The sequence below is a fragment of the Pan paniscus genome, chromosome 13 (assembly GCF_029289425.2).
Source record: "Pan paniscus chromosome 13, NHGRI_mPanPan1-v2.0_pri, whole genome shotgun sequence".
Lineage (NCBI taxonomy): Eukaryota > Metazoa > Chordata > Mammalia > Primates > Hominidae > Pan > Pan paniscus.
Window position 1 is genome coordinate 77,460,298 of NC_073262.2, and position 12,516 is coordinate 77,472,813.

Below are 12,516 nucleotides of genomic sequence, written 5' to 3' on the forward strand. Positions count from 1 at the left end.
TTCAAGGAAGTGTCACCCAACAGTCCAAGCATGTTCACAGATGAAGTGGCTATTATTTCTATCTATACATCCTGAGGGTATGAACCACACATCCTTCTGTGTAAAAACATGCCAAGCACATTCTTCACAGAGCCAGTAAGCAATAACTTTGTCTGAAGACTTGCTCAGAACTTTCTCTGAACATCTGCTTCCTATTTACTATGACCTTCTGCTCCAAATATACCTCTAATTCTAGTAAGTGCCTGCTCTAAAGTTGAATATCTCTCTTCTCAGGAAAAAATGGTGAATCCATTCTAATAAAGCATACTCCTTTATAACTGAATTTCTTTTAAAAGTAAAACTCTGTAGAAAACTGACTTCAGCAATGAACACATAGTAGTCCAATTGGTTTACTTAACCCAGGGACAGATTTCTTTGATCAGATTTCTCAGAAATACGAACTGTGTTTGATGTGTCCAAAGCACTGCCTTGGTGTTTAGTGCCTTTTGGTGACCTCCATTAAAAAAAAACATTCTATGCTATATAAATCTCTGTGCATTATCAATCTATGTACCTGATGTTGCTCAGTGCAGTGGTGTTCTTCACAGGAGACTGGTTGACAGGAGAGCTGAGATGGAATATCTACTGAATAAACCATAATTTTCTCAATATCAAGACTAATGAAAGCATACTATGAATTTCCTACTATAGCCTAGGGGCAAAAATATGAAAACACTCCATATTTTCATTGGTCCCCATTATTTTTGGAATAATCTTCAAAGTTTGAACATGTGTCTTTTATTGTTAAAAATTTGAAAACAGGATGGAACTTTCGTTCTAGAAAGGTGTTCATCTGATAGGCACAGAAACAGACTCTGGAGGGTTGTTGGCTCCAAGCCACACAGGTGGCCAGTGATAGTACCAGGCCCAGAATCTGGGCTCCTGGCCCCTAGCTGCAGACCCCTTCTCTAGCCACCAGGTTGGCCTCTGGGGCTCATCTCTCAGGCAGCATTGTCAGCTCAATGCATGTCGATGTCATATATTTTTGACAAATCAAATGTTTAGAAGAAGTTACTCTTTTTAGTTAGCCTCTTTCTTCTTCTGAGAGCTCTGGCAGGAACTCCTGCCCAACCTCTCATTAAAAAGTATGTCAAGAAAATATTTTCTAGATTTCTGCCAGAGTAATATAAGAAGAAAAATAAATGGAATTAATGGTTGTTCTAACAGTAAGCAGTTTTAAATGATTATTTTAGAAGCTTATCACTTTTAACAGTAAACAAAAGAGGTCAGAAGAAGTACTCAGTATTTAATAAATGGCCAAACACATTTTCCCGAATATTCTTATGAGAAAAAAGTAAGCTATCAATATTTTTTATTTCTAAAAGCCAATTTAATAAATAAACGCATGCCAGAAAAAATACCAAATTACAACTGAAAACCAATAATAATTTAACAGAAAATGCTGTGTTGTACACTTTTTATTGGTATGGATAACTTTTATTAAAGTAACAAATCTGAAAACACATTTTGCTTTTGCTGGAAAGAAAGTACTATGTTAGAGAAGAACTAAGAGAAACCAGAAATCATTTGCAAAATGTAGGCATGTGATATGGTTTATGGTAATGCAACAGCCAGAGGTGCTGTTTTATCCATTTGTGAGTGCGTGTTTGTACAAGCATCAGAAACCAATGACATAGACCCCAAAAGCAAAGTCACAACAGGCTTACTCTGTGAAACATGCTGGATTACAAGCACAGACTACCCAGGACGCAGAGGCGGTGCAGGCGCAGGTTTGTTGTTTCTTCTGTATGGGGTTTCCTTGCCAGATAGGGGGCTAATCATGCAATAGCTTGAGTTTCTCTGAACGTGATAAACACCCAGGATTACTAGAACCAGAAAGCGTGTGTTCACTGTTTTACAAGACAGCTGAGCGGTGCTACAAAAACAACAGAAAGTTCCTTCACTTTAATCTGGTTATATGCCCAAACCTCTAATCAAGAAATAATGCAGCTACAGGAGCAAATTAAATTACTATAAAACATTCCTTCATCTGTAAAACATTTCTTTTCCCCTCAAATTAAAAATTTAAAATAAAATGTCTTCGTTTTTGATAAGCAGCTCCACCACCAGTCTCTGATACCGTATATCATTCAATGCAGCCATAGCGTCTAGTTCTGGAGATCTCATAAGGGTGGGTCCAAAGACGATTCCAAGGTTCTCTGCATTCATAAGATTCTCCTTTTCGTGGAGGGTCACTCTGAAAAATGCAAGTACAGGAATAAATGACTTTGTGTAAGCCATATGTTCTTCATTGTGCTTGAACACTAAAACAACAAGATTCACAATTAAAGTTTGCGTCCGCTTATCAACTCTTCCACTAGGTTATTTCTCTGTAATTTCAAAGTACTGACTTTCCTTAAAGTAAATTATGTCAAGAGATAATTTAAACTTGTGGTGATCACTGAGGCTCAAGCCTGAGTTAATGTGCTGCACTGTATGGATTCAGTTCTATCTATGGATCCTCCTGCCACAGCCCACCTACAGCCTATAGTTCTAAACCTACATTTGCAAATAGCTGAGAAGGAACTGGGTCACCTTGATTTAATCCACCCACCCTCCCTTCACTCTGGCTGTCTTTGCTATAGAGTAGTTTTGCAAGTAGACAGTTGAGTAAGTGTCTAGGAAGAGAACAGCAGCGACAGTAATAAGCAATGGCTATGGGTAGGCACCATCGTCAGGGAGGGTATGTGTTTATATGCTTTTTACCACTGCACAGTAACACAGAAAATATCATTTGAGAGTTAGTCCTCTGTTTTAGTGTGGAACACTTAATTACATCCCAATAAGAAGCAATCCTGAGTTTATAAGCGAAGTTGTAAGCACATTAAACAAAGGTTTTAACTCATGGTGCTCTTAAAGAGGAAAAATGTAAACATTCATGAGTGACTAAAATATCATTTTTATATAACTCATGCCTTTGGCCACATACATATTTTTGTTTCTGATTGGTTTTATATTTTGAAAACCTAAAACCACTAAAACTTGGTCATGTAATTTGGAAATCTTTGCTTCAACTGATAGAGATCGAGGGTGACCAAGTAGGGAGTAAAGCTGCATGACTATCGCCTGAAAACATCAAACCACAATTAACTGAAATACTTCGTTTTCCATTCCTCCCTTTATCCCTTACTTCTTTACTCCACCACTTTTTACATCAGTTTGCAGTGTTGGCAACATTAATTCAATAATCGAAAATCCTATCACCAAGTTTGAAGTGCTTTTTTTGGAGCAAGAAGATAGGAAAAGTGAGCTGCCTTGCAAGTTGCAAGTTGCTTTCTTCTTGCTTTATTATGCAAGTGTCTTTACAGCCACAACTCTATCTTTCCACAAAAATTAGTGCATGTCCTTGGCAGAATATTGGTATTTCTAGCATATCTGAAAACATATACTGGAACTGCAAATCCATTTATAACACAATCAAGTCTGCACTCAGTATTATAGTGTAAAATGTTTTTAGCATTCCTTCTCAACTAGTGCAATTTCACAAAAGACAATATAGCTATGCATTTATTTATTCATTCAATAGATTATTTGTCCTTTCTTTCACCCTTCATTTCATTTTGTCCTTAAAATTTGGATGCAATACAAGTGTAAGACTCAAAGTCTGTAGCTTGCCTCTTTAGATGTGCCATGAGGTACCGGAGGGTTTCGCAGTGAGCAGGTGGCAGTAGTTTCAGTGCTTCATGAAGGGTTTCCAATTGCTCATCCGGATCCATAATTTCTAAAATAGCAAGTCGAATACCAAGAAGAAAAGAAATAACACAAAACTGATACAAATGGTTCACTGAATTCTATTCTTGTGATAATGCTCTGAAACTGGTAAGAAATGCTTTCTCATAATTCCTTGTCCACAGCTTTGGAAATTATTTTTAAGGTTCAAGTCCAGATTTCCAAAGGCTCTTAGTTTCAATGTGGCAACACTATTTACTTGGACTTTTGGGGATGGAGGGAACATCCAGTTTTGTCACTTGAGTGTCTTGGAGTCTGACAACTTTCGAAATTGGACATTGAATACAGGATGTAACTACAAAAAATTCAGACGTGTCGACACAGATAAAAACTTATACATTCAAATGAAGTGACCTTAGAATAATACTTATAGAATGGTACATTGCTTAAAATATTTTGAAAATCCCTTTTCAGCAATGGTATACTAACCATGTCACTCCATTACCCACTATGACCCCAAGAAAGTCTTATTAATTGATATTCATACTTTTTTCTTTTTAAACCAAAACATGTACCATCCAACATTTACTTGCTTGATTCATTACACTGTTTTAAATTACTTTGTTTTATATTAAAAAATCGAATCTACCTTCAAAATGCACACATTTTCTATGACTCAGACATTCAGAAGAATGCACGGCAGACTTTGAAGGCACTTCCAAATGTTTTGCCTGATGGCGAGAGCCTTGAAATAAATGTGACTCTTCCAAGGGTGTAAATTTTGAAGGGAACCATCTTAATTTGAATGTTTTAGTTCCAAATGTACAAAAACCCAGCACATTCCTTTGAGATCAGACTGCATTCAATTCATTAGTCATTTGTATAACTGAAAACAATTAACATATTTGGAATTCTGTGATCTCAAAAAAGAGCACCACAGTACATTCCTGCTTCTCAAAGGTCAAAAGATGGGGTGCTTTTAAAAGTTGGGTTAGGCCAGGTGCAGTGGCTCACACCTGTAATCCCAGCACTTTGGGAGGCTGAGGGGGGTGGGTCATGAGGTCAGGAGTTTGAGACCAGCCTGGCCAACATGGTGAAACCCCGTCTCTACTAAAAATACAAAAATTAGCCAGGTGTGGTGGCGGGTGCCTGTAATCCCAGCTACTTGGGAAGCTGAGGCAGGAGAATTACTTGAACCCAGGAGGTGGAGGTTGCAGTGAGCCAGGATTGTGTCACTGTGCTCTAAGCCTGGGTGACAGAGCAAGAATCCATCTTGGGGGGGAATAAAAAAAAGGTGGGTTTCAAGGTAATTTCAATGAGACTCCATGCTGCTGAGTCCTAATCAGGGTGGTGGCCTTGAAATGCTAGGAAGACTACATCTGACCAGAATGCACAAGATAAAAAATCCTAGTGTTTCTAACTTATAAAACAAACCAACTCAATAGTAATGAATTGAAGTCAGGTAAAAATTGGCATAAGATGAATGTGAAAATTTCCTAGCACTGGTAAAGCAGATTTGATAAATTTCAGAAACTGAACAATGACTGAAGCTTTTTAATTCAAACAAATTTTGACCATTTTACAATCTCTACCCAAAATTTCCTCACAGTTCCTGGCTCATTTCTTTGAATGAAGAATGTATTTGCTTTTTGCCATGATAAAAAATGTATGGTCACTGAACTTTGGGGCCTTTAAAAAGTGCCAATTTATAACAGTAGTGCCAGCTCAGATACTGAAATTTAATCATTGAATTTCTAGAATAAAAGACGAATACTCCACTTACTATAAAAACTACTAGTTAGGGTTTTTGTTTTTGAGACAGCTCTGTCACCCAGGCTGAAGTGCAGGGGCATGATGATGGCTCACTGCAGCCTCGACTTCCTGGGCTCAAGTGATCCTCCTGCCTCAGCCTTCCAAGTAGCTGGGACTGTGGGTGTGTACCACCATGTCCAGCTAAATGTTAATTTTTTATGGAGACAAGGTCTCACTATGTTGCCCAGGCTGGTCTCAAACTCCTGGGCTCAAGCGATCCTCCTGCCTCAGCTTCTCAAAGTGCTGGGATTACAGGTGTAAACCACTGCACCCGGCTCTAGTTTTTACTACAGGATAAATTAATTTGAAGCTACACAAATCTGGAAATTAAAAAAAGAACCCAGTTTCCTTTTAATTTCCACAGTTAATCTCTGTAGGGAGAACTGTGAGATAGTGTTGTAGGGTGAGCAAAAAACATCTCCTGCACATGGGGAGCTCACTTGCTACTGAGGTTGACTGACAATAAACCATGAATATGATATATTATAGTTACACTCTATTAGAATGAGGCAAGTGCGATGGGAAAAACAGCAGGATAAGCATTGGAAGTGTTGGGGGCATTGCAACTTTAAGTGGGGTGGTCAGGATAGATCTCAATGGGAATGAGCCATGTGGAGATCTGGAGAAAGACAGTGCTGGTGGAGGAGCAGCCATGCAGAGATCCTGAGGGGAGAGTATGCCTATAATGTTTGAGGAAAAGTGGGGAGCCAATTGTGGCTGCAGCAGAGTGAGTGAAGAGGGGGATATTAGCAGGTGTGGTCAGAAGGGCAACATGGCACTCAATCATGTCAAGGGATGTAGGCTATTTTAAGGATTTAGCGTTTACTAAGAGAAATGGGAAGGTTATCAACAAGGAAAGGTCATGATGTGACATGTATTTTTCAGTTATCTGTACTCTGGCTGCCTAGTGGAAAACAGACTGTGGAAGGCAAAGAATAAAAGCAGAGAGACCATTCCAGTAATTATTAAAAACATCCAGGTGAAGAATGACAGTAGCTTGGACCAGGGGGTAGCAATGAAGGTAATAAGAATTTGTTGGATTCTGGGTATATTTTGAAGGTTGAGTTCATTGGATTCCCGATGAAGGATGCATGAGAAACAGAAGAATCATGAATGATCCAGGTTTTTGGCTTCAGCAGCAGCGAGGACGAGGCCTCTATTAACTGAGATTGGAAAGACTGGGTGGAGGAGGTTTGGTGGAGAAAAGTTCCATTTGAGATGGCTGTCAGGCATTCAAATGAACATGCTGACTGTGGATTAATCTGGTGTTCAGGGAGAGGACATTTACATCTCCAGGCTGGAGATATACATTTGGAAACAAATGACAAAATGCACTGAATATACTGAGATCAAATTGGCAGACATTCTTCTCCAGAACTCATTTCTCCTTTTCTTCCACTTACAAAAGTATTACCCATTACCATTTTTTATAGAACACAACTCTTTAGCTATAAGAAGCATAATTTAAGAGAGAAATAGACAAAATGGAATGTATTCAGAGATGAATGACCATCATCAGTTGTCAAATATACAAAATACACATGGAAAAGGGTGATGTCAAGAACACTGCCAATGGGAGAGAGTTATGAAATAAAAACAGGCAGATTTCTATTGTACACAGAAGGGCTTCATGACTATTACATCTGTCCACCAGTGGACTGGCTGCCTCTGGAAGCAGTGAGTGAGTCTTGCAGCAACTAGATATTTCAAAAAGAATGTTTTATAGAAGACAGTCTAGCTGCATGACCCCTTAGAATATGTGCAAACTCTAACATCCTACAGTTCTCAATATAAAATTATAAGTTGACTTATTCAACAAATATTTATTATACCTATTACGTAAGTAAGGGACTATCACAGGTACTGTGGGAAAAGGAACATGAGCAAGAACTCCTCCCTTTAAAAGGGACTCCGGTGAAGTAGGAAGACAAAACGTAATTACAACCTTCCAGCATGAAGGAAGGAGGCAGTAAAGATGTCCAAGTAGAGGTGATGGGAATCAGAGGAGAAAGATGGTCTGCAGCTGAGAGGTCCAGGGAAGAGCAGATGGCATTAGAGGAGGGCCTGGAAGGATCTGGAAAATGTGAACATTGTCGGAGAAGGAAATAAAGACTCTAAGCCCATAAAGATCTAATTAAAAGCTCTTCTACAGTATGTCTAGTTAATTTTACACAGAGAAACTTGAATACAAGAAGATTAAAACTTAGCAAAAGGGGCAGCTCAGTGGCAGAGCTGAGGAAATACTAACAAGTTCTCCTTCCCAGGCTTCTCTTCCAGAGATTTCAAGTTGCTTGGGACCAAGAACCCTGGGCTTTATTTGAGTTGATCTCAAGGTTACACGCTGAGACATGTAGCTTTTTGAAGCTGCTCTGGGAACAGAGTTCTCAGAATCCTTGGCCAGAGGAAGATTTCTCCCCTCATTAGCACAGGGAGCTCAACTTTGGCAGTGCTGTTTCCATCATGACCAGGAAGCATCCATAATGCTGGGTTACTGGAGGCTCTGTGACAAGCACCCGTCCTTTTATTCTAGGGCAGCAATGTCTTAACTGCAGGGGGAGGGAGTGAGGAAGGTGGGGGTGAGTGAACACAGACTTCAGGTGGGTTCATCAGGGAGTTTCCGGGGGCTTTGGAAGAACTTCCAGCTGTAGCATGGGATGACCTGGCCTTCTCCACCCTTGCTTTCCTTTTTCATTTCTTGCAGTCACCCCCTTCCAGCTTTTAAGCTACAGGTTCCTCCAAGAAAGCTGCAAAAGCAGAGCTCAAACAGCTTTTGTAGAAGAAAGGTTTAATGTAAATTCTGATATTTTGTTGGCAAAGGATGCTAATAAATGCCAGAGACATTTTTAGGAGCTGAGAGAGAAAAAAAATTTTGGAGAATATATCCGCATTAGGAAGGATCATTTAACCCTGTCCCTCGTTTGAAAGGGGTTCTTCCTTCTTCCCTTGTGTAAGTCTCATTCCCTCTTCTATCAAGTGAGCCAGGCGGTGTGACAGAGTGGGTAAAGCAAGGGCTCTGACCTTACAGGTGTGTGTGAATGCCATTGCCGCCTCCCCTAGTGAGCAATGTGATCTTACACAATTTACTGATACTCCATCACATCTCCTTTCTAAAATTACATCATGGATGTAAAGTGCTCGGCAGGATTCATGGCACCTCGTCTATGCTCTATAAATGTTAATTTCTCTCATCTTCCTTATCTGCCTTTTAAGAGAATGGCCGTATCTGCACATCTAAAGAATGAAACAGACTCTACTGCCAGAAGAGAGTGTACAAGGACACAATATTCCACAAACAAGATATCGCTATTAAACATGTACAACAAATGTTTATATTATATATTGGTATTATGCCAGGGTTTTTGGTGTCATTCATAAATCAGACATCCAAATAGCTGAAATTATGAGGAGAAATTTCTACCTTGATTTCCGAAAGTTTCTTTCTTATGATGTGGTTTCCAGAGTTCTCTGAGGGGTGAGATCAGGGGGCTTGCTAATTTTGGACAGGAAGGCTGTTTCAGAAACTCCATAACGATGACAAATGATTTGGAAGGATAATAAAAAGGAGAGATTTTCTTCAGCAGCTAAGGTGGGTGTGGGGAAGGAAGGAGAGGTCATTTGGAATTGTGGGGACAAAGGCCTCGAAATCCAAGAGGAGGCTTGGCTTTTACTTCTTCCTAGATATGGCGGTGTGTGGAGTTCAGAACCTGGGTTTGCATCACTGCTTTGTCCTCGGCTGATTGTGTGCCCCAGAGTTAGGCATAGAGCCAAGCTTCAGTTTTACTTCCAGAGTGGAAGCTTACCCACTTTCAGTGGGATCGGAGTCCTCGGGATCAGAGCATACTGCGGACTGGGCAGCTTTTCACGGGCTATCTGTGTGTGTGTGTGTGTGTGTGTGTGTGTGTTGCTTTCTAGATGAGTGGCAATCAGACTTAACTGGAGAGGAAATGTCTGCCCCATGAGACAAGGACGTGTGAGATCCCTCATACAAATTTTCATGATCAGCACTGCGTCCATAAGAGACCTAGAATTTTTCATGCTTTCTAACCTAATGCTTTGAAAGAAATCAGTGTAATTCTCACAGCTGTTCTCTACATGGGAGCTTGAGCTGACCCACAAGAAATCAGGCCTCCATGGAACTAACCACAAAAATCCTCTACAAAAGCCCTGAGAGGGAAACTAAAATTTAGAACAAAGAAAGATTGTAATTCATGAAATTCCCAAGTCAAAAAGCAAATTAGTGTTACTAAGGAAGTGATGTTATCATCTAAAGATGAAGACAACATATGGTTTTAAAGAGAGAAAAGCAAAATGACAGAAATAGCCTATCTTTTCCAAAAAAACCAGTAATGCTAATACTTAAAACCAATAAGAATTCCCTTCTTTAAAAAATGAAGTGTGAATTACAAGTATGATTTTTACAGCATAAATGAACTTTGACAAATAAACCTTTGCTTTTTCTCATTTTCATTTTAACTAGAATTTAAAAAAACTTCTTGATATAAAATAGTGCTTTTTAAAGTACAATGTGTGGGCCAGTGCCAGTTTGCTGTTAATAGTCTGAGTTAACTTATACAAGCACAGAAACTGAGAATAAGAATTTAGAAACATATAGTAATCTGATAGAAATTTTATGTTTGCTGAATTTAATAAAAGATAGTTGGTTTTTTGTTTGTTTTTGTTTTATTTCTTGAGACGTAGTTTTGCTCTTGTTGCCCAGGTTGGAATGCAATGGCACAATCTCAGCTCACTGCAACCTCTGCCTCCCGGGTTCAAGCAATTCTCCTGCCTCAGCCTCCTGAGTAGCTGGGACTACAGGCGCGTGCCACCACGCCCAGCTAATTTTTTGTATTTTTAGTAGAGATGGGGTTTCACCATGTTGGCCAGGCTGGTCTTGCACTCCTGACTTCAGGTGATCTGCCCACCTCAGCCTCCCAAAGTGCTGGGATTACAGGCGTGAGCCACTGCCAGCCTGGTTTTGTTTTTTTAATTTACTTTTCCAGTTATTCATTTTTATTTTATTTTACAAAAGCATTGGCTTACATCTAAAGAGCACTGGTATAAGCCTTATTTTGGAAAATGAGGTTTAGCACATTACAAAGAAGCTTCTGATGGTATTAAGTCATAAAATAATCTACATTAGAGAACAATGCAAAATTCTTGTAAGTACATTAACTATAGAGAGAGGCAAAGGGGAAACATTTCATAAAATGCATTCAAGTTAGCCAGAAAACCAGGAAGGTGATTACCAAGAGGAGGTTGTCAGGTTATTTGAAATACATGCATTCATACTTACTGGCAGATTCTATAAACTTAGGGTAGGCATCATATGTAATGAGTGGAATTGGCAAATCCCTGAAGTACAGTTTAAGTGCACCAGTGATAATGTTGATATCTTCATACATGTTCACAGAAATATCTGCCTTCTCACCATCTTTTAAGGATGTTGAAAGAAATAAAAGTAAATATCTGGATTCACAGCACTGTTTTAATGAATGACATATCTGTATACAAATCAGATTTTAAAGATTAGCAATTCTTCAGTTTTTAATGTAAAATTTAGTGTGCTACGTTACATATTAATGATTAATTTTCTGTGAAAGAGCCTCTTCTGATCTCCAGCATGCCTTACCTGCCCTACTAGACAGGTTAAACTCCCCAGTTATTAATATTTTCCTTTATAGCCCTTATTAAAATAAAATCAATAGCCACTGTGTGATTATTATTTAATGTGAGCCCTCCATGAGTGCAAGGACCAAGCGTACATGGTTAACCATCATATCTAAAGTGCTCGGCAGGATTCATGGCACCTCGTCTATGCTCTATAAATGTTCTAAAGAACATGGTGCCTGGCATATAGTAGCTGCTTAATAAATATTTTTGAGTTAACCAATCAATGGAAAATAGATTTAAACAAGCTAGGAGCCTAAAAGAGTAACATGCCGGGGCTTACTATGTACGTTGTTATTAAACTGGTTCTTTTAAAACCTGCTTTTTAGTAAGTATACACAAATACACAAATATATTCTTCCATCTGTATTATCTATTTACTTATTTTCCGTTTTAAAATAATGTAAACAAATCCTGGAATCTGATATCCACACACTACATTCTAAGTAGGGCTATACCATATCAGCAAGACGTCTATAACATCTGTTTCCTGATTGTTTCTTTACTTTCTGCTCTTGCCTCCACCACACTAGGATTCTTCTGGGGTAAAGCTGATGAGATTTTATTTGTTTTGACCATGGATCTCTCACTGTACCTGTCACATAAATATCTGTGATTCCACCAAAGGACAAAATGTAGCAGAGGTATAATGGCAACTGCTGACCTCAGAATAGTCAGCTTTCCATTCAGTCACTATTTCCTAAGCTGGGGAAGATTTCCCCAAACTTGCCTTTTCACCTTGGCTCTTAAATGAGTTCATTCCAGCATCCTATGGATACTGTCTTCTTTCTTGGATCTCATTACTTGAGGTTTATGCCTCTCAGAAGTGATCATCCTTAATTACTCCAAATTATTTTGCTCTGTTTATTCAAAGGTATAGGATTATTCCTTTGAACATGCATGGAATTGGGCAGCATTTATATATAGAACTGATTTTAATGATCCGAGTCACTGGTTTCCTGTAATCCATGTTAAAATCCTTTGCATCATTACTATAGATCTTGCAGATGAGTGCTGGTACACATCCTTGGGAGGCCAAAGACTGGCCCCCAGCAGTGTGGCTACAGGGAGCCAAGGTGAGCTCTTCATGAATTTTAAAATCTGTTACTGGTGTTTTCAGGTCACAAAACGGTTGTCTCATATTTTCCACAGAGGAAACTGTGTCATTTCTTTGCTCTCTGGGGTCCATAGGAACATTCAGTTTCTTTGTCAGTGTGAATTTATTTTTGAGACTCATAGCCAGAGGCTGGGAATGGACATGCTCAGTTGCAGAGCTTCCAGAGTAAAGAGATGCTTCTTCCCATTCAACCTGGCAGGGATTCAGGACTG

At 39.1% G+C, this 12,516-nt stretch overlaps 1 protein-coding gene across 4 annotated transcripts in view; it reads right to left on the reverse strand.

Annotated features, from left to right (window-relative positions):
- Positions 1–1,334: 1,334 nt before the first annotated feature.
- CHN1 (chimerin 1) overlaps positions 1,335–12,516 on the reverse strand; it is a 211,193-nt gene continuing 200,011 nt past the window's right edge. For 2 of the 4 annotated variants that reach the window (XM_034954543.3, XM_034954539.3), the window contains 4 exons: positions 10,814–10,951; positions 7,466–7,594; positions 3,655–3,760; positions 1,335–2,236 (listed from right to left, as the gene is read on the reverse strand). In XM_034954543.3, coding sequence (XP_034810434.2) covers positions 2,065–2,236; positions 3,655–3,760; positions 7,466–7,594; positions 10,814–10,951 — 545 coding nt within the window. In that variant the 3' untranslated portion in view covers positions 1,335–2,064. The remainder of the gene's footprint in view (positions 2,237–3,654; positions 3,761–7,465; positions 7,595–10,813; positions 10,952–12,516) is intronic. The other 2 variants (XM_034954540.3, XM_055108792.2) reach the window with 2 other exon arrangements.